Here is a 19,834-nt window from a genome sequence, read left to right on the forward strand (position 1 = left end):
TACTAATTCAGAAACAACGTAAGTGCAGCCAACAGTGAATTCAAAAACACCGTAAGTGCAGTCGACATTAAATTCAGAAACAACGTAAGTTCTGCTATTTTACATGTTATTCTGGTGAATTTACGTTGTTCCTGAATTAATTATCCACTGCACTTACGTTGTTTCTGAATTAGTACGGCGACCTGTGCTGAACATTTTAGTTGTTAAATAAATGATTTTCGAGCATGGAATATGAAAAATATGATGTTTTTCATCCTAAACTATTTTATGCAACCTTCTTAACCCTTAATGTTATATATCTCGTGTCCAGGAAGTATTTGACCAGTTATTTCGTAGGACGTTACATTAAAAATCTTATTTCAATATCACAGATAGGTCTAATCCCTTAGCCTCGTAGAACTATCTTCTTTGATTTGTATCAATAATTTTACCCGATTTTTTTGCAGCATTTGTGATGCTCTCCCAATATCACCTTTGCCCACTCTTTCATCAGTCCCTATCAGTTTTGACCCCAATGGGACTGGAATCGTCACTCGATATGTGGTGTCATACGTCCTTAGGAGTATCATTGTTTGCAAAAATAGCATAAATTTTTAATTTCTCTGGATTGAGGTATGTACGAAGAGTGGTTCTGTATTGGCGACAAATGCACCTTTTCTTAAGAAGATACTTAATTCCCTTTTTGGCATTATGGCAGACGGTGAGGTCACCAAAAACAAAATTTCGACAAACGTAATATAAAACGGGATTAGACTTTTTTTGGGGGTTTTGATGCACTTCGAAACTTGAGGATTCCAGAACCCTGTCATTTTCATTCTATGATTGCCAACTTGGAATTTCTACGGGAGTTAGCCTAGCAATAAACTCTTCAGAATTTGTCTTGCCATTGAACTTCCTAAAATCCTTTACTAACTTTGGAGGATTAGTCGGTTTGTTTGTATAAAATTTGAAGTTATAGTTGTTGTGGCCCATTGATTGGTGGGGACCCTGATTACCATTTTTGCGAGGCGGATTTACATTGTTTCCTGGTGGACCTACTACCTTGTCTGCATCTGCATTGGGTGCACTATGAACTTGTGGAATTTCGTTGTTCATTATGACAATTGTACAAGTTTGCCTTTTTTGTGATTAGGCTTATGCTTGGGTAGGATTTGTTAGTAATAGGAGATTGTTGGGAGAGAAAATTTGTTAAAGTCTAAATGTCACTTATTGTGAACGCATCAGTCGCCTATCGTCCCCTTTGAAACCAGTCAAAGGATGAACCATATACTATTGGCCTGGAATCAGTAATTACCCACGTTGCCGCAAAAGTCTTATCGAAAGTTACATGGGAGTGCTCTTGATACTTAATTGACTGTCCGTAGAAGCAATGCGCAAAAAGTATTTTTGGTCCGACTTGTGTATGATAAGTCTGATTTGAATAGGAATCGGCTTAATTTTATTGCGAGGGTTTGTAAATTAGTTGGGAAACAAGGAAAAAGGGAAAACAGTTTATCACTTAATTTGTATAAACTGTACCCAAAATGCGACCATGAGTAATGCACCAAATTATGCATGCATGTATGTACGCATGAGACGAAAAGACTTTACTTGAGATAAGGTTGTGATTTGCATGGACTGAGAGAGACGCGGATACAAATCCTGATGACCGCTGCCAATGATAAAGACGAATGAACCTTTCCTAAGTATGTATGTATGTACTGAGTTGTAGAGGATGGATGGGGAGGGCAATGTTAGAAAGAAAACTACTAATTTTCCAAAAAAACGGCACCAAAAACCAATACAACTGGTCCAAAAATTGACCAAAACTGCAAGAGAGAGATGTTTCCTTAAAATTACCTAAATTTGAATTGTTTGAATGATGTACGTTACATTTACTTTGCTTTCTTTACAAAACAGCATAAAATTTCAGAAAACTGGGAATTTTATTTTTAAAAAACAACTTGTTTTTACTTAATACTGTGTAATTCATCCGTAAACTGTGAAACTTTGACTGTTAACTATTGTAAACTGGGAGAGAAGTTTATATACTTAATTTGCAAAGATAAATAAAAAAAGTGAGAAAATCCTATTTCTTTAAGCCTGAGAAGAAATTTGCACAAAATTATTATGTTATTAAGTTGTAAATAAACTTGTACTATTTTAATATATGCTAAATTTGAAAGTAGAATATAGTACATATATATCTAGCTTAATTTAAAGCCTTACATATTTACTTAAATATTTGAAAATATAGTAATAAGATTTATTTGTTTACAAAACCCAAATATATTTTATTTTTGCTACATACAACATACACACAGATACATGTAATGATACACTATTGTCCTGCTTACGGATTAGTTATTTAGTCAATTACCATTTAAAAATCCCTGTTTTATTTTCTTCTTATTCTTGGCTCTAATTTCTCTAGTTCCGTAATGAAGTATGTCAATTCTAAAAGTTTCCTGCAGCGAAATTTTCCAAGGTCCATGATGTTTTGGTTTAGTACAAGACGGCGCGTCTGTGTTATTAACATGGTACCAGAGTGCATCTGAATAAAGTATAACACACTCAAAATAATATTTTATTAAATTGTGACCGTGTGGAGTCATTATACATGTATGTATGTAGCCCTACCCAGCTTGGTTAAAATCTTGGAAAAGTGGTCAGAATAAATTACACGAAATTGGAATTCATATGTGCTACAATCCCGTTAAAAATTGATACCACAGATTCTTAAACCAACTGGTTGAGCTTCTAATAAACTCCAAGCGGTGACAATTTATTAAAATATTAGTTTAAGTTCAGAAGAAAAATCAAATTTTAAATGACGAGACAAATTTTAGTAAAATTAAATTACTAACCAAGGAGCTGTGTTTGTCTGCCATTGTCAAGTGTCACATCCAATTTAGCAGGCTTATTCTTTTCCTTGTCTAAGTTTTTGGCTTTTTGTCTCCGACCAGGTGTACGCGTTTCAAGTTCGATTTGTGTAAATAACTTTCTCAAAAGTGATTTTGTCCCACAAGATATTGGCCCATTTTCCGCGTATTGATTGACTGCTTCCTTCCACGTATTTGGAGCAAAGGCATGGTAACGGATTTCAGTTTTGCCTGGTGTTTGCAAACAATCTTCAACAGTCTGGTAAAAGAAATATTTAAATTGTTTGTAATTTTCAAAATTAGCAATTTGGCAGAAATTCCGAAATTTAAAATCCCATGAAGTTTTTTTTTGCAATTTTCGTATTCTAGAAATTTAAACAGGAGAAAAATTGTTTGTCGATGAAAATTTTGAAAAAAGCATGACATTGAAAATGGACATGATGAAAAGTTTGCAAAAAAAATTCAATATTTAACCTTCCTCCTCCTCTCTGATGTGAGGACAAGATTATAAGTACATACAAATGTACATATATCCTTAATGTCGCTATTTTGTAGCCCGACCCAGGGCTTATGTACCCGTCATGTCTGCCTATCGGTCGAACGATAACTCTTTTTAAACTTGTCCGATTGACTTGAAATTTGGCACACATTTATATTATACAAATGCACCGGTCGATTTCGAAGATGAGCCAAATCGGTCTAGTGGTTGACCGGTGGGGGTCATTTTAGTAGTATGGGTCCAGGGAACAGAAAATTAGAAATGGTCGTAGAAATCTGCAGTTTGGTACAGCAGAACGGAACTAGCTAATGGTTTCTGATGAAAGAATATGAAGTGAAATTTGAAAAATTTCATCAGGAGGGACCCTAATGGGTGTCCCATATCGATTTTTGAAAATTTTCCAATTGGGCTGAAATTTTGCACGGAGGTTGATAATGACGACTCATCCGTGAGTATCATTTTAAATTGTAAAAATTTTCATTTTGAGAAACCCTATGGGGTGACCCATACCGAGTTTTCATAGCCATCGGATTTAGACGAGATTTGGTAAATACCATGCTAATGGCTTCTAATGAATAAATTTGAATTGAAATTGGAGAAATATTAAACTTGGGGGCCGTATGGGGTGACCCATACCGATATTTCAAAATCGTTCAATTGAACTGAAATTCGGCATGATGGTTCCAAATAGAACACAAACTAGAAATATGAAGTCAGTTAACATATATTGTCAACCGTTATATCATAATCCATGGGTCGGACTGGACAAAGCTGTACTGATAGGTTTTTAATTAATTACCAACAAGATGAAAGTATTAAAATCCTTTCCCAACAAGGCAGGTTCGATCCCGGTCAGTCTTCCCTTCCAACTTTCCAGTTTTTCAGTAGCAATTTCAATAAAGTAAAGCTGGCTGAAATCCTCTGGGGACAATGCACTAATAACTTGATGCGTAATGCTGTGGCTGCTGGATCCCGCGTTATCATTAACTAGCACGGGAAGGTTGACTTCATTGGTGACAGTATTTTCAGTTTGTGTATCTGCATCTCGTTTTTGCAAAGTTTTGCAGTCTCCCTTCTTATTTCCGGGTGGCGCCAGGTTTTGCAATGCAAGCCGATACAAGGTGGCCTTTCCATGTACATAAACCTCTTGTTTAATCGCAGAGTACTCTTCCTTCGTGGGAAACGCGTTATGTTCTGGATTCCTTGAGTCGTAAATTTCTCTCCAGCCTTGGTCATCGTCTCGTCTGGCATAGAGGAATTTGGAAGCGTCTAAAAATAAGAGACATAAATATGTACATGCCGTTGTGCTAATGCCAAGATAATTTATGGCATGCACTGTTTGCGAAATTGTGACTCAAAAAAAACTCAAAAAAACGTTGTAACAATCATTACTACATATTTGAAATGACTATATGACTCTATCACGTCAGTAAAAACTTGTATAACAATCGGGAATAATAATTTCCACGAAATTCAATTTTCTTTCCTAATCGCATTAATTGCCTTGCTTTATGGTAACAAATTTGAATTTCGTTGAAATTATAACCCCTTGGTAACCTTGCAAACACCGTAAAATCGGTAAACTTACGCTGTTTACAAAATTTTACAAAAATTACTAAGGAAAATTAGTTTATAAAGATTATTATGTAAGCTTACACAAGTCACAGGCATGTGTTGATTTTGTAACGTTTGTAATTTTTAGGCCGACCCAGGGCTTATGTACCCGTCATGTCTGTCTGTCTATCTGTCCGTCTGTCTGTCTAACGATAACTCTTTTTAAACTTATCTGATCGACTTGAAATTTTGCACACGTTTATGTTATCCAAATACACAGTTCGAGCTCGAAGATGAGCCAAATCGGTCCGGTGGTTGACCGGTGGGGGTCATTTTCGTAGTATGGGTCCGGGGAACCGAAAATTGGAAATCGTCGTAGAAAGCTGAAATTTGGTACAGAGGTAGCCAATGGCTCATGATGAAAGAATATGAAATTCGAAATTTTTTCATCATGGGGGACCCTATGGGTTGACACATACCGATTTCCATAGACACTTGGATCTAGGCGAAATTTGGTACGGAGGTAGCTAATGGCTTATAATGGAAGAATATCAAGTGAAATTGAAAAAAAATCATCAGGAAGGACCCTAGTGTGTGACCCATACCGATTATTGAAAATCTTCCAATTGGGCTGAAAATGTCTATGAAGGTCGCTAATAACGACGGCTGGGAGAATCTCACTTTAAGCTGGAAAAAATTTCATTTTGGGAGACCCTATGGGGTAACACGATTTTTCAGTCATCAGATCCAGGCGAATTTTGGTAAATACCATGCTAATCGCTCCTAATGAACAAATTTGAATTGAAATTGGGGAAATATTTACATTGGGGCCCCAATGGGATGACCCATACCGATTTTTCAATATCGTTCAATCGAACTGAAATTCGGCATGACGGTTCAAGGCCGTATACAAACTAGCAATATGAAGTCAGGTCACACATATTGTCAACCGTTATATGATAATCCCTGGGTCGGGCTCCGCAAAGCTGTACCGATAGGTTTTTTTTATAAAACTTAGCCGGACTTTACACGTTATCAAGGAGTTGGCAAATTAATTGCCTCAATAGTTAATCTTGTCCGATCATTGTTTCCAACTAAAATGTTTATACAGAGCTTTGCCAGTTTGCCGAATGTGCGTTTTGAGATGTAAAGCAATAGTGCATGATCTTCATTTCCTAAAACCGTGCTGATTGTTATCTAAAATCTCCCCCTTTTCAATGTCTGCCATTATTTTATATTTCATAACATATTCAAATAATTTGCTAATTGAATGTAAGGAAGAAATCGGCCTATAATTGTTGGGATCAATGAGTGCCCCTTTGCCTTTGTAGGGTATGAACATGTTTTAAAAATTGTTGTAAAAAATTAAGACATAGGGATCAAGGTGGGTAAAGGTAGTAAGGGTGTTAACATTTTTATGGGTATTTTGTCTTGATTTGAGTGTTTCAGTTTTAATTTCGAAATAACCTTTCCAATATCACGAGGTGTTAAAATTATACTACCACTCTCTGTTTCAGATTGACTTTCTAAATTACTAAGAAATTCATTTTTCTCAACCGGAGTTGATTCGTCATTTAAAATAAAACTATCACATAATAAGGATGCTATTTTCTCCTTCTCTGTGATCAAAGTACCATTTGACTTCAGGCAAGTAATTTCATTACACTGATTTATATTTTTACCAGCCAATTTGTCAAAGGTTATCCAGATAGACTGTGAATCAACTTTTGCAAATTGTGATTTAAAACAATGTCTTTTTTTCAAGGATACACGATTTTTTACATAATTTCTTGGCTTGTACTCAATTTTGGAGGAAAGAGAAGAATTTTTAACAAAATCTTTTTCGCTCTGTTTCGTTTTTTAATTATTTCTAATATCTCGCTGTCCATCCATGCGTTACCCATTACAGTTTTTTATATAATGGACAACTTTCATTCACTACTTTTAAAATTGAGTTCTCTATAGATTGTAAATTTACATCTGTTATTTCATTAACATTGCTACAATCCGTTTCGATAAGACGATTTCCTATTTCTAAAGCATTAAAGTTTTTCATTGAACGAAGTTCTATAATTACAGGTGGCTGTTTGATTTTAGTACTCCCTTTAACAAAATAAGTAAACTGGTGGTTTGAAGTTGTGATTGAGAAAACACCTGATTATTGAACTTTGCATGGAAATGACACAAAAACAGGATCTAACAATGTTGCCGAGTTTAAAGTAACTCTTGTAGGATCCTTAATCAACTGTACAATACCTAAACTATTTGAATCATTTAAAAGTCTGGATTTTGGAACTGAGTCGCCTAATAAATCTATGTTTAAATCACCCGACAATACATATTCCGTCTTGTCACGACTCACAATATCTAACATATTTACATGTGGTGGATTATAAATTAATATTACAATTGTCGGCTTGTTAAACTTGAAGAAGAGTCGAACGATGTTGACTTCTACTTCCGGAGGAAATCCCACGTCGTATTGAATAGGAAGAAATGAAATAGTGTTTTCAATATATATGTAGGCCTGAGCCTCCTCCTTGCATGACTATCAAATCTTAAAAATTTGTATCCGTCTATATTAAATTCCGTAGAGGGTATATCCGGATTTAGCTTGGTCTCCGTCACTCCGCAAAAACAAAATTTGTTACACGTTAAAAAATTACGAAACTCGTCTATTTTACCAGAAATAGTATTAATGATTAAGTGACCGAACTTATGACCTTTAACAAATGTAGGAGATGGAATCGGATCGCAAATAATTGATCCCCTTGTTGTTGCTCTTCTGCCTCTTCAGTATAAAACGATGGTGAAAGTAGTTTATGTTCCATAACGTTTATATCACAGCAATGTGGACATTTCCAATCCGGAACGACGTTGGAGGTTTTAAATAGAGGTGGGAGCATCTTTATTAGTGGATTGCATGTCCTGTGATGAGGTTGATGGCATAGAACGCAGACCAGTCGGTGTTGTCGCAGACCAATACGAAGATGATATATTTTATAGTTTAGCCCCGTCATGCTGCGCCGAGATTATCCGAGATCTCTCAAATGTAAAAACAATCCTTAGTTAACTCGCAGTAAATTAATATAAAGTAAGGAGAAGCATAAATGACTTGCCCGGCGTCAGGCCGGGCGGGTGTGGCAGCTGCCAAGAATAGAGGGTTCATGCTCCACCATAGTCTTGACAACGCTTGGCCACACCCGAGGCTTTTATAAATTTCCACGTGAGAAATTGTGTATGAATGGACCTTGCTGAAAGTCCGAATCCTCCAATTTGTACTAGGGGAAAGTTCACTTTACAAGTAATAGGGGTGATGCGATGCTGGGTAGAAAGCTGATTCGAAAATCTCCAAATAAAGATATGTCGGATTATTTGAACCACCACTAACATCCTCTTAATAGTTTTAATGTGGATGGGAAGGAACTGTTCACCACCACAACAATGATCAAAAAGTCTCAAAACTTTTTGAGAAAAAAATATTATTAGCAATGAGTGACTGGCTGCGGATTCAATCACTAACTGTCCATGGATCCTCAATGGTATTGGTTGAAATAGCAACTGAGGTCGAAAGACCAGATAGTATTCCTCAATTTAGCATAAAAGTATGTCTCAAAAAATGGAACAGCGGTTACGCGGAAGGAGAAAGTGCCTGATATACCATTTCGAGGATCACAGTACCGTATATATAGACGACACTCTTACGTTTTTCTTATTAATTAAAGTAAATTCGACTTCCAGGAGGCTTAACGAAAATCTTCTTACTGCTGAAGTTAGCTTCAAAAACCGTGGGGATTAGGCGAGTAAAATCCTACTTGGTCAAACGAGGAAGCAACGGACATAGGAGTGTCCAAAATCTGTAGTAAGATAGGGTCAAAAGGGATTACATTATTTCTAATCCTACACAGGGCTGCGTATTTTAGACCGATCTGCGAAGAAATTGCTTTCTTCTCAACTCCAGTCCTTTTGTGAAGAACCTGGTGGTTTCCCCAGTCACCAAGTACGGCTTTCTTCGCCTAATCCATGTATTTTTGGTTTTCGATGCCAACTTAAATGGTATGAAAATTCTTGGTGGAATTCTTCCTGGAAGTGCAAATTAACTTTAATTGATAAGAAAAACGTAAGTGTGTCATCAATATATACGATAATGTTGTCCTCGAAACGGTACATTAGGTACTTTTTCTTTCCGCGTAATCGCTGTTCCATTTATTGTGGACATACTTGCAGGCTAAATTATTTTTGTTTGACGAAAAAAACCTTGTAGTATGGAATTATCGAGTTGTGAGTATTTTAAATTTTATTTGTATTGAAAGACACACATACTATGCACTGGCTACTTAAAACTTACAAACTAAAGGTGTATCGCAATGTTGAGAAGGAGTTTGCCGCTTAATATATTGGCGGCAGTACAAGATTTTGAAACCAAATTTTGGGTAATGCATGGTAATATTTTCGACGACACGTGTGGCAAGTTTCGTTAGCTAGTTTGAAAAATGCCCCCCCAGGGTCCCTTGAAGTGGAGACTATAATAAAAACCTTTTCTAAAATTGGTTATTCGTATAGCAGGATTATTAAAGAGGTCAGATGTCAAAACTTTTCAGTTAGCTATTGCTTGATAAGTAAGGTACTCAATAGTGAAGGAAAGGGACGTCAAGCTGTAGCCGCCGGCCTTCCACCCCCACCAATTAGAAAACCTGAGTGCTGATTCCAAGTGTACTCAGAAAAATCGACCTATTTTCCTGAAAAGAGACTCCACCCACCCAAAAACAAATAAGAAGTAAAGTTAAAGTGTCCCTTCGAACAATGAATACAGCCATAACAATTTTGAGCAAAACAGTGCTCAGCCGATGAACAAGAGTTCATCGGCTGACGGAAAAACACAAGAAAAATCAAAGATGTACCTGCAAATTATTTTTTGCAAACTGTTTGACAAATTATAAGAAGGAGTTTGTAATGTCAATAGATGAAGAAATAGTTTGTCGACAAGACACAAACGGCCATAGGCGAATTTACTACGATTTTGTGATCCAAAAAACCATCAAACTTGGCGTATCAGTGCAAGGAAAGCTTTCGCAGGAAGTTCATGGTAGTCGGTGCAATATCAGGGCGTGGTGTCCTCCCCCTTATAAAATTTCCTGCAAAAGTCAAAATGAATGCAAAGTACTACATATATTGATTTTGTATTGAAATCACTTTTGGAATTCCAAGTGTCCAAACTATATAACAGGGAGAACTTGAAATAAAAATTATTTTCAATAGTGAAATACATGTGTAGTCACCAGAAAAAGTCCCATGGACTTTTTGGTCTTGGTTATTTTTTTTAAATGTTGGGGACGACACCCATCTAAAATTTCTGGACTTTTGGAAAATCCTAAAAAGACGAGTGGTCTAAAGTAGGTCTTGCCACATATCGATAAATCACAGGTAAAGTGTACAAAAGTTGGAATCAAAAGTGTGGAATGATAGTTCGAAACAAGGGCTCTCACATAGAAAATACTAGAAACATCCACGGTAAAAGGATTTCACTTTATTGTTGACATGAAACGGTTTCAAGGATAACTTTGATTTATTACTTAATTCGTGAGCTTTCGAACAATACTATGTTCTTCATCAGACTTTAAGACAGATTTTAAAAATATTTACAAATGTATAGCACATTTTTAGGGACGAGAATTATTGACGAGAAATATTGTTGCTAAGATTTGGGAATTTTAAAAAATTAACGAGTGTTGAGCACGAAATTGCGTTGACAGGCATGCCTTTCGAGATGTTCATCTTGTTTTCAGTACTTGCTATATATAAGGATTCCTTGAATTTTCGGAAGTACTTTCTTTTTTCGATATTCAACAGTTTACATGATGAAGGATTTAGTCGATGATCATTTTCTATCATATGTAGTGACACCATGGATTTCACTTTAATTTAGGTAAGAAATCTTTCTCACTATTGTGACATACCTTTAGTATTTCCTTAGTTAGCCACATTGATGACTACTTGACATCTAAATGGCATGAAATTACCCCACCACAAATTTCCAATAACTTGAAAATCGATAACTTTACATTTGAAAATTTTACAACTACTTATTGAGATACGAACAGGTTAGTTGGAAATTATATGTATTAGAAAAAGGTGAATGTCAAATTAAGCATGTATGGGATGCGTTAAATTGTGGCTGTTGTATAAGGATTGTGTTTCTGTTGTATAAGGAATGGCACACAGGTAAAACAATGTTCGCACTTGTCACGGTTTTATAGTGACCAAATAGTACAAGTCACCCCCAAGCAGTGTTCGCTAAAAAGAAAAAAAAGCACCGGAAAAAAATGCTTGATTACATTTTTGCTTTGTAGCGCTTTTTTGCTGTTTTTCTTGCTTTTTTGCTTGATTGACTTTTACGCCATCTGTCAAGTAGTATTATACTACCCTACCGTTTTAATTAACATTAGAATCTACAGAAGGGCGTACTATGATTTCATGCTCAAACTCAAAATTAAATTATCTTCGGTGAGTGTGAATATCCCTAATTTGCTCTACATACTCTCCAAGCATTTTGGTAACTGCCCTCAGTCTTCAACGCCGAAATTACCGTTGTACAAGTTTTATGAGTGATTTTCTCACAGTCATCATTTAAAAATTTCCAGTCATTTTTCCTTAGACGCCGTATAACAAAGTTAACATTGGGAAAGGATATTTTAAGTGTTAAAATACATACATTATTTTCACTAAATTTGCTTTACTGGGTTTAAGGTAAAAAAAATTTGTTGGTTTTGAGGTCAAAGGTAAAAATTTCGAAAACGAGTGACCAGCGAATCCAAATAGTTAACAGGTATGGTTAACTTATCATGGGCTTCAAGTTTATTGCGGTTTCGGACTGATTTGCGAGTCTCCATACCCAAACCCTTCCTCCAAAATTTGGATACTTAAGAAAAAACAAAACCCTTCGATCACCTAAATATTTGTCCAAAATCATAAAGAGCATACTATTTTGCAGATCCAACATTACGAAACACACTTTATGTATGAACGTGATGTTGAGCCACTTATTTATGCATGTCCTTTTTGCAGGTAATGATGATGATATTTTGTCGGCTTGTATGTAATAAATAATTAGTAATCGCAGCTTATTTGCACTCCCAGATTCGCATATTTAAAGCTCAAAATATCGTAACTCTTGTCATTTCCCTTGATGGATGGGGGAACATGTAGTTCCGTCAAGTGTGATTAATTGTATGCAGTTGGAATTTCCAACTGCATACAATTAATCGAATGAAATATTTAACCACAAAGTATGATTCATTCTCAAGTTTCATTCTCAAGTAGGAAAATCCCAGCAATTAAATTCATTCCTGAGTGATTCATTTGTTGATTTGCAACTTTGTTTAGAACCATTTAATCACTTGATATCATTCAGCCAATTCTTATTAATCCTAAATTATGGGATGATATATAGTGTGCGGTATTTATACTAAAAACCCATATCCGGGTATTGCTTACGTGCGTTACCATTTTTCACCGAAACCATGAAAATAAAGTCGATGTGGCAAAATTGTTAGATAATAATTTAATCCGTGGATTAGGATTTGTCATCATGCCACGTATGTAATTTTCTCCATTTACGCGAATTCATCTTCCAAGTGGGATTACTTCGTTATTATTCATGGAAACCATTATTGGCTTCGACATAGAGAAGATTAGTGGAACTCAATCCCTATAAAACTTGGCTTTTTCATAAATTGTCCCTCAGTATTATAATAGCTGGGCTTCGAAAATTCTCAATAAGTGAGCATAATTATTTCGATACTTTGTTTGTTTCGAATAATTTTTCTCCTTTACTTAAATTAAGAAATTTAGTTGGAAAACAATTCATTAAACCTAAACAAGTCAGTATCTTGGGCTTGGAAATATAAAAATGTCACCCATAATTTTATTAAAAAATCACCAGAATGGCGAGCTAACTGAAGACCGCCTTCACAAAGCTATATCGAAATGTCCGTTTTTCTCAATGCAAAAGGTGGAACAGACTTGCAATGATGGAGTTTGTAAGTCTTCTCTGGTATTTCCATCCGTGAAGGAGAATACATCTCATCGTACAAAGGAAGAGGTGAAGGAACAGGCGAAGGCATTCCTGAAAGAGTTTATGGCAGGGCAGAAAGGTCTTCAAGGTCCGGAAGAGGAGGAAGCCAAACGGTGGGGTGAGATTGAGGCGGAAGTGAACGCGACAGGAAGTTACACTCTTACAGAGGCTGAGTTAACCTATGGGGTAAACCTGGCTTGGAGGAATGCACCAAGGTGCATTGGACGCATTCAATGGAATACGATTCAGGTATGGGAAAATTTAATTTTGTTCGCTATCGTAGCCTTTGAGTGTTTTTTTATTTTGTTTCTGAATAGTTGTTTGATTGTCGAGAAGTAACCACGCCAAGTGATATGTTTAAGTTCATTTGCAAGCACTTAGAATTTGCAACTAATAAGGGAAATATCAGGTATGCCATGCCATTTTCGAGAACCCAAGACAGTTAGATATTTGGCATATAATTAACATCAATGTCGATATTTCGGATCAGCCATAACTGTATTCCGACCAAGAAAAGAAGGTGCCTCAGATTTCCGTGTGTGGAATCAACAGCTTGTGGCCTTTGCTGGATATCGGTTGGAAGATGGCTCTACTGTTGGAGATCCAAGCAATGTAGAATTCACACAGGTAAGACTAGTTATGCGGTAAAACCGCGGAAAAGAGTCTATTTTTCGATTATTTTTTGGCCATTGCTGGAAACCACCATAACGCAGACCTACACAGGACCTCAGGGAATACATTCCATTATATTCTCTTGAGATATAGTCAAGCAATTGTTTTCACTATGTTGCACCCAGTTGAGACTGAACCAATGAAACATTCAACATTTTGAACTTTCGCGCGTCAGGAAAGCATTAGAAATAATGTTTCCCCCAAATGCTGTAGCCCAAGAACCAGCATCTATCATAACGGAAACGGTTTTATCACGCACCCAGAACATTTTAGAAATATTTAGTGTCTTCGTGCCCCCATCATACGTAAAGTTAAATAGAACATACCGTAAACATTTCGAAAAACCGTGTGCCTACCTTATCCCAATAATCGCAAGGGGCATCTAATGCTTTTAACCGTATCCCTCTGAATCATGTAGGTTCCCCACAAGGTCCCTTAAAATTTAAGGTTGGCTTGAGTGACAATATTCTGTATGTTTCACATGTACTTCTATGTAGCATTAAAGTAAATGGGCAAAAAATAGAAAAAAGTTTTGATACCGTACATATGTATACCCCAGAAAGCTATTTAATTTTTGAATTGTTCCTTGATTTGTATTAAACTTGGATGGGATACAAGACCAGGGCGATGGAACGTACTGCCATTAGTGTTATCGGCCGGTGGTCCACCAGAAGTATTTACTATACCACCAGAACTTGCCCTTCTGGTTCCGATATCCCACCCAAAGTAAGATTAATAACTAATATACATATATATTCCTTGGATGCAACAACTAGGATTGCGTTGGTTTGCCCTTCCTGCAGTCTCAGGCATGACAAAATAATAACAAATTCTAAATTCTTCCCGTTTTGGCTTAGACAGTGGTCAAGTCATTTTCAAAATATTCGTCTAACTATAGAAGTATCAAAACTTTGATGATTTTAATGTTTTACTTTCCCCCGAAACTTTCAGGTATGATGCTCGATTGTGGCGGCGTTGAATTCTCCGCCTGTCCATTCAACGGTTGGTACATGGGAACTGAGATCGGCTGCCGAAATCTCTGTGATGAGCATCGATACAACCAGTTGCCCATTGTTGCCGAGCGGATGGGGCTGGATACAAGAAGCCTGGCCCAATTATGAAAGGATAAGGCACTTGTTGAGATGAACATTGCGGTTTTGCATAGTTTCAAGGCAGCTGGTGTTACCATTGTGGATCATCACACGGCGTCCGCACAGTTTATGACTCACCTAGCAAACGAGAAGAAGATTCGCGAAGGATGCCCTGCTGATTGGGTTTGGATTGTCCCGCCAATGTCTGGTTCACTCACCCCAGTTTATCATCAGGAGATGGCGGTGTACTCCCTTAAACCTTCATACGATTACCAGCGAGCGCCTTGGATTGGTTATCGGTGGAGTGAGGTCCAAATTGCAAGAGTTAAGACGTTCAGATCGGATGATGTCGAGGTTGAAATTATTTCTGAAGGGAACCCAAGGAAGACGACGCTAAAGTCTGTGGCCTTGGCTGTAAGATTTATTCAAAAAGTGACCCGCTTTTTGAATGACCGGAAGAAACCTGTTACTATTGTTTTTGCAACAGAAACAGGAAAATCAGAAACTTTTGCGAGGAGGTTGGCTCAATCGCTAGGAAAGTCTTGCAATGTGAAGGTGCGTTGAAACATGTTTTAGCAGGTGTCACTTTGGTTACTTTTTATTTTACACGCTGTAGCTATCATCTATGGAGGAGTACGATCTTACTCAACTGGATAAAGAGAGAACCCTTCTTGTGATAACGTCTACTTTTGGAAACGGTGACCCGCCAGAAAATGGACAAGTACGGAAGATGATATTTTTTTTATTTTGCACTATATGTGCCTTAAACAATTTTAATTTCATTATATTTCAGAAATTTGCAAATCATCTTTATGCTCTTAATATTCTTGGCGGTGAGGTTGCTACGCTTCCAAGTCGCAGCAAGCGTGGCTCAAAATCCTTTATTCGTTCTAACAATACGATAAGAATCAAGGATGCAACAGTACTATCCGCTGCAATGATGGCAACCAGAAATCGTGAGATTTATGGTTCTAATAAAGCTGCGTAAAACTGATTGAGTGGAATGTCTTTCGCTGTATTTGGGCTCGGATCGAAAGCGTATCCGAATTTCTGTGCTTTCGCAATCTACGTAGATAATCTCCTCGGGGATTTAGGAGGCTCTCGAATCATGGACATTACAAAAGGGGACGAACTTTCGGGCCAGGATCAAGTATTTGCCGAGTGGACAAAAATAATTTACCAAAAACTTGTTCACACTAACCCGCGCATAACACTGAACATATCTGGGACCACGACCCCTGACAATTATTCCTCAATTACGAATGAGGAAGTAGACATTAAACAAGAACATCAGAGTTCCTCTGAAAATCCTCGATTTCACACCTCAAAAACCTCAGATGATTTTATAACTGGATTAGCTGGACTTCATCCTGGCAGAAAAGTGCTCGATTACAAATTAGTAGGACGAAAAGCGTTAAATAAGGATGGAAACACGTACGTAAAACAGGCTCAATTTTAAGTTAATTAGTCCCTCTAATAATTATGTTTTTATATCTTGTCAACACAGTATCAATTTGGTTATGCAAAGTTGGAGCTCTGCCCCACTCGAATATCGATCATGCTGGAATTTGTCCATCCAATCCTTCAGAATTAGTGACCAGGATAATTTCTCGTTTAGATAATTTACCAAGTTCTCAAGACGCTGCGGTTCAGCTTTGCACGGGTGAGGTTTCTTTCGCCAGATGGCCTTGTTGTTCTCTGATGGAACTTCTACTGCGTTATCTTGATGTTTCCGCTCCTCCGTCGACAACCGTCTTGGAGTATTTGATAAATTCAACTATCGACCAAAATGAGAAGCACCGATTAAGGAAACTTGTCAACGATAGGGAAGCTTGCGGGCGTTGGCTGGAAAATTACTGGCCAACACTTCTCACTGCTCTTAACCAATTTCCAAACTCAAAACCGGATGCAGCAACCCTTTGCTCTCTTTTACCAAAAATTCAAGCTAGATTTTATTCCGTTTCTTCAACCCCGATGACTAGATCGGATGAGTTGCAGTTAACTGTTAGTGTTGTCCAATTTTTAACACAGAATGATGGAAAGAGATACGGGCTTTGTTCAAATTATCTGAATGAAATTCCATTGGGGACCATGCTTCCATGTTTTGTGAGAAGGTTAGCTATATGATGAATCCCCTATAAAACTAACCCATTTGAAATGCTGTCCATTTTTTCTTAGTGCGCCATCATTTCGTTTGCCGGACGATAAAAGCGCCCCCGTCATCCTTGTCGGCCCGGGTACAGGAATCGCTCCATTTAAAGGATTCTGTGACGAGATGGCCATAGGTGTCAAGAAAGGAGCCGAATTCGGAAATTGAACTTTGTTTCATGGATCCCGAACCAAAACCTCGGCCCTGTATATTGAAGAATTGCACAGCTTTAGAAGGGTCAATAATCATTTTAAGCTTCGTGTTGGCTTCAGCCGAGAAAAAGATCAGAGAAAGGTATATCACGAATTAATGTGGATATTTAACCTTTATGTTGTTATTGTAAGTAATTTTCTCATCTTTCTTTATGGATCCAATTTAGACCTATGTTCAAGACCTAATTCGAGAGGAGGGTCGGTCTATCCCAATAGCCCTGATGGAACATGGTACCCACTTGTACGTTTGTGGGGATGTGAACGTGGCACAAGGTGTTGAAAAGGCGGTGATGGCTGCAATCAAACAACATTATTCGATTACTGAGGAGAAAGCTGAAAAGTTTTTGCTAACACTTCGGGTGAGTATATTTCTGATTTTGACACCACAGATGTAATATTCACACTTGCTCTTACACCAACTTCTATATATTTGTTTTATATTTAGGATGAGGATAGATATCACGAAGACCTTTTTGGCGTCCTATACAAAACAACGGTCCTAAAATCTTGTGTACATATATTTCTTTTTTTTACTGCATGTCGTGATACAAAGTCTTTTAAATGCATTATTTGTTTTATTCTGTATTTATTTTAGGACGGGAATTTGAAGACCGAAGCAGGTTTTCGAAATTGGATTTCTTCCTTGTTTAATTAAAATTTGGGAGATTTGGAAATATGAATGATTTTGTCGAAAGTTTAACGGTGCTTGGGACCTAACATATTTTATTCGTGCATAAATTACATGGAAATATTTGATCCATAACAGGATTACTTTTCAAGGCTAACATTATTAAATTGGATTTTAATTTTTACAAAATAATAATACGGTTTTCTTTGTAACAAAATTATTTTGATTGATTTAGGACATATTTATCACGGGATAGTCACTAATTATTCAATATTAGTTGAAGTTAATTCATTCTATTATATGAGACAATATAAATTATAAAAAGATATTTAATATATTAAATAACAAATGAATAATGGCATTGTTCAGTAAAAATTGTACTTGTCCCTCACTTTTCAAGCTATACTGATGCTTAATATCTTAAATTGTTTACAAGAACACGTTCTACAATAGTACTAGAGGAATGAAACTTTGTTTTATAAATTAATTATGTGGAATTTAAAGTTTCAAAACGTTTCTCTAGTATTAGAATAGTGAGCAGAAAAAAATCACAAATTTCTATAATAGATTTACCCATTTTTAGCCCGAGTCAGGGCTTATGTAACTGTCATGTCAGTCTGTCTGTCTGTCAAGTGGATTAAGCCAAGACGATTGAACCGATCGACTTGCAGTTTTTACCAACTACGTATTGGGCAAAGTTAGGAATCGAGTTCGAATATGAGCCAACTCCGTCCATTGGTAGACAGGTGGGGGTCATATCGGTGTTTTAGGGACCAAAAGTTCAAAATGGTCGTAGAGAGTTTAAACTTTGTACAGAGGTTGATAATGGCTCTTAAGGAAGGAATATGAGTTGAAATTGGGAAAATTTTAATTTTTCAGGCCCCTATAGGGTGACCGTACCTATTTTTCAACATTATCCAATTGACGTGAAATTTTGGTTAATTTTAGGTTAGCGAAAGTGGAAAAGGTACCTGTAGAAGGGGAAAATTTAGATTTATGAGGCGCACCCATAATTAACGGTCTGGCTATGATACCTCAACAAACTAGATAGATATATTTTCTTCTTACATCTTAATTTTTCTCAGAACAAAAAAAAATATTTGTCCATTTTTTCGTTGTTGGTATGCATTTATTGGAACTAATCGGATGAAAAATATGAGAGTTAAATGATACATTTATGTTAAACCGTTCACATCAAATTTTAAGAATTGTACCTGAAAATGTAAAATTTAATTTTAAACATTTCAAATTTTTTCCAATATGTTTATAACTCACCCAGGTTTCCATTTTTTATATCACCCACATAAAAGTTAGTCACGGCAGAGGAAAATCCGTTCCAATTTTCAAAATCAGAAATTTTTTTCCTGCAATATTTAGAACTTTGCAGGATTTTGAAACCTATGGGCTGTGTTTATCAGCAATCTTTTTTAAACACTGAAAAGAGTGTGAGAGTAGCGTCGGTATGTATCATATCGTCGTTGAAGCTTCCAAAGGAGCCATCTCCATTTTTGGCCGTTACTTTCCCGTATGCTTTAACATGGGGTAACACATTAGAGGATATGTAGCAACGGCCAAAAATTGAGATGGCTCCTTTGGAAGCTTCAACGACGATATTCGCATCCTACAAACAGATACATTATCTTTCAACTGCTGTTTGGATTTCTATTTTTGCATACATATTTTACGTATATGTATTTTGCATTTTGATATTGTACACGCACCGGCAGCGTGGATAATGCTTGCGTGCATGTTCTGTTTTCCATCTACAAATTAATTTTTGACATTCAATCCATCCATTTCAGTCAATGTCGAAAAAATGCATGGCCGAATTCCTTTAGTCCAGTCATTAAACAATTCGCCATTTGTATATATATATTTATGTACATGCACAACAACCTGACAGCTCTACAAGATATTATTTGTTTGTTCCTAATACTCCAATCCAACTTGGTATTGTGTATGTAACCCTGGTCTCATCAGTTAGTATGAATTATAGCTCGCAAAGACTATGGTCCCCTGGGACCATGTAGATCATTACAATTTTGGAGGGACGAGGGACCAGGGGCCACTAAAAGTTTTGTGGGACCAGGGCCA

General features: G+C 36.7%; 1 protein-coding gene across 1 annotated transcript; it reads right to left on the reverse strand.

Annotated features, from left to right (window-relative positions):
- Window positions 1–1,930: 1,930 nt before the first annotated feature.
- LOC118439026 lies at window positions 1,931–19,169 on the reverse strand. The gene is made up of 6 exons (XM_035860040.1): window positions 19,016–19,169; window positions 17,225–17,406; window positions 16,900–17,104; window positions 4,160–4,629; window positions 2,847–3,120; window positions 1,931–2,533 (listed from the first exon to the last, which is right to left on the reverse strand). The coding sequence occupies exons 3-6, from the start codon at window positions 16,901–16,903 to the stop codon at window positions 2,352–2,354; spliced, it is 930 nt and encodes a 309-aa protein (XP_035715933.1). The 5' UTR covers window positions 16,904–17,104; window positions 17,225–17,406; window positions 19,016–19,169; the 3' UTR covers window positions 1,931–2,351.
- Between the last annotated feature and the right edge of the window lie 665 nt (window positions 19,170–19,834).

Source organism: Folsomia candida, unplaced genomic scaffold, assembly GCF_002217175.1.
Source record: "Folsomia candida strain VU population unplaced genomic scaffold, ASM221717v1 Fcan01_Sc029, whole genome shotgun sequence".
In the NCBI taxonomy this organism is placed as follows: domain Eukaryota; kingdom Metazoa; phylum Arthropoda; class Collembola; order Entomobryomorpha; family Isotomidae; genus Folsomia; species Folsomia candida.